This window comes from Symphalangus syndactylus, chromosome 1, assembly GCF_028878055.3.
Source record: "Symphalangus syndactylus isolate Jambi chromosome 1, NHGRI_mSymSyn1-v2.1_pri, whole genome shotgun sequence".
NCBI lineage: Eukaryota > Metazoa > Chordata > Mammalia > Primates > Hylobatidae > Symphalangus > Symphalangus syndactylus.
In genome coordinates, this window is record NC_072423.2 from 84,485,528 (window position 1) to 84,487,865 (window position 2,338).

Genomic DNA, 2,338 nt, shown 5'->3' on the forward strand with positions numbered 1-2,338 from the left:
ATAAACAAAAGAACGGCTACTCCACAGTAAGAGCAGCCAAAACTCAATATTTGTAGAGGATTTCTATTTTCTTCAATATTTTATAATATTTTTCAAATTTTCTCTAACATTATATTAATATATGCTATTTTTCTATAACATAATTCTACTGAAATATTGTACTTCTGAAATCCAAAATTGTGAGCTGCTGATTTTTTTTCTTTTTAGTTCTGTCAATTTAATTAACCAAAAGTAATTTGTAAAACACGAGTTTACATTCTTGAAAAAAGGCACTGTGCAGTAATGTAGGTCTTCTAACGATAATGGGAAGCATTAATTATTATCGTTTTAAATACTCTACAACTACCCTCTGATCAGATTTGGAGTTATTATTTATCTTGCACACTTAAGGAAAGGAGGCTTAAGCTGTAGGTAACATATTAATGGCTACACAGCTAAAAGTGTAGCATATTTAGAATCTGACTCTTGGAAAATTTTATTCCAAAGTAAGTACTCCTACACACTCTGCTATAATTCTTCCCCACATAATAAATGGAATAACATCTAAAACTATTATCACTGTGTCCCAAATATTCTTTACATAATAAATTTACCTACAATTAAAGTATACATAAGAATTTGAATAATATAATTTTAAATGACAACCATATTTTCTTATTTTTCACATCAGTTGCTTCAAAACATGACACACATATTGTGATTCTAATTACCATTTGGATTTCTAAAAACACATGCCTTGAAATGTTTTAAATCACGTTTAGTCAAGCAAAGGGTAGCACAACAGAAATGCAAACAAATTAAAGGATTCAGTTGTTTTTATAGAGAGACTAAGAAAATACCCAATAGGGATGAAAGAAAAGATGAGATTAAATGTTCCATCTCTGCTGTTTTAATTACCTGGAGTCCTGTCTTCTCTGCATGACTCTGATGAGAGCACTTTTCACTTCTTTGTTTCTAAGACTATAAATGAGTGGATTCAGCATGGGAATCACAATAGTATAAAACACAGAAGCCACTTGATCCCTTCCCAAGGAATAAGACTTTCTTGGTTTTAAATAAGTAAAAATCATAGTTCCATAGAAGATGGTGACTCCCAAGAGATGAGAGACGCAAGTAGAGAAAGCTTTCTGCTTTCCTGAAGTTGAATTAATTTTCAGGATGGTAGAGAGAATGGACACATAGGATGCAGATATTGTGATAAGGGACACCATCAGGGTGGAACCAGCGATAATGAATATCAGGATTTCAGTTTTGTATGTGTCACTGCAGGACAGAGCTAAAATTGGGGACGTGTCACAGAAAAAGTGATGAATTATGTTTGAGTCGCAGAAATGCAATCTGCTCATGGAAACCACGTTGACAAAGGAGTCTATAAAGCCAATCACATAAGGCCCAGTGACGAGAGCGAGGCAGAGCCTTTTGGACATAATAACTGTGTAGTGTAGAGGACTGCAGATAGCTACATAGCGATCATAGGCCATTGAGGAGAGAAGATAACATTCAGCAGTACCCAAGAAGACAAAAAAGAACATCTGGGCAAAGCAGCCCATGAAGGAAATATAGTTGGAAGTCAGTAAGTTCGCTAAGGTTTTAGGTGTGATGACAGTTGAGTAACTGAGGTCAATAAATGACAGGTGAGTAAGGAAAAAATACATGGGAGTGTGAAGCTGGAGGTCCAGGTGGATTGTCAATATCATCCCCACATTCCCCAGCATAGTAATTAGGTATATCAGGAGAAATAGCATAAAGAGGGCCATCTGGACCTCTTCAGAATCTGACGGTCCTGTAAGGATGAAGTCAGCCACATTTGTGTTATTCCTTCTACCCATCATGTTCACCTGCTCTAAACTGCTGAGAAATCAAAGCTGATACGTAGCAGGGGCGCCTGTAATCCCAGCTACTGGAGAAGCTGAGGCAAGAGAATCGCTTGAACATGGGAGCTGGAGGTTGCAGTGAGCCAGGGGTTGCAGTGAGCTTGTGGTTGCAGTGAGCCGGGATTGCACTATTGCATTCCACCCCAGCAATTAAAACAATCAAAACAAACAAAAACAAACAAAACAAACAAAAACAAACAAAACAATAAAAAAAAATTTCCGTTTATATGAATGACTTAGAATTTAATAATTAGTTTACCCTTCTATAAATTGCTAATAAATTTATAGAATATGACTAAAGAAACTAATTTTATTGCCAATATAGATATAAGTACAAATTGACATTCACATATGTTATAATAAAATGTAGCATATTGCATAATTAGAATGAACCTGACATTGTTCTGAATGGTTTCCTTTATTAACACATTTAATCCACCTGAAAATATTATACCATAGATACT

At 35.1% G+C, this 2,338-nt stretch overlaps 1 protein-coding gene across 1 annotated transcript; it reads right to left on the minus strand.

Annotated features, from left to right (window-relative positions):
- Nucleotides 1–893: 893 nt before the first annotated feature.
- Nucleotides 894–1,832, minus strand: LOC129489964 (olfactory receptor 8H3). The gene has a single exon (XM_055293270.1). It carries the CDS (start codon nucleotides 1,830–1,832, stop codon nucleotides 894–896), a length of 939 nt encoding a protein of 312 aa, XP_055149245.1.
- Nucleotides 1,833–2,338: the final 506 nt, after the last annotated feature.

Coding starts and splice junctions, on each gene's coding strand:
- LOC129489964 (XM_055293270.1), bottom strand. CDS start 1,832: ATGATGGGTAGAAGGAATAACACAAATGTGGCTGACTTCATCCTTACA.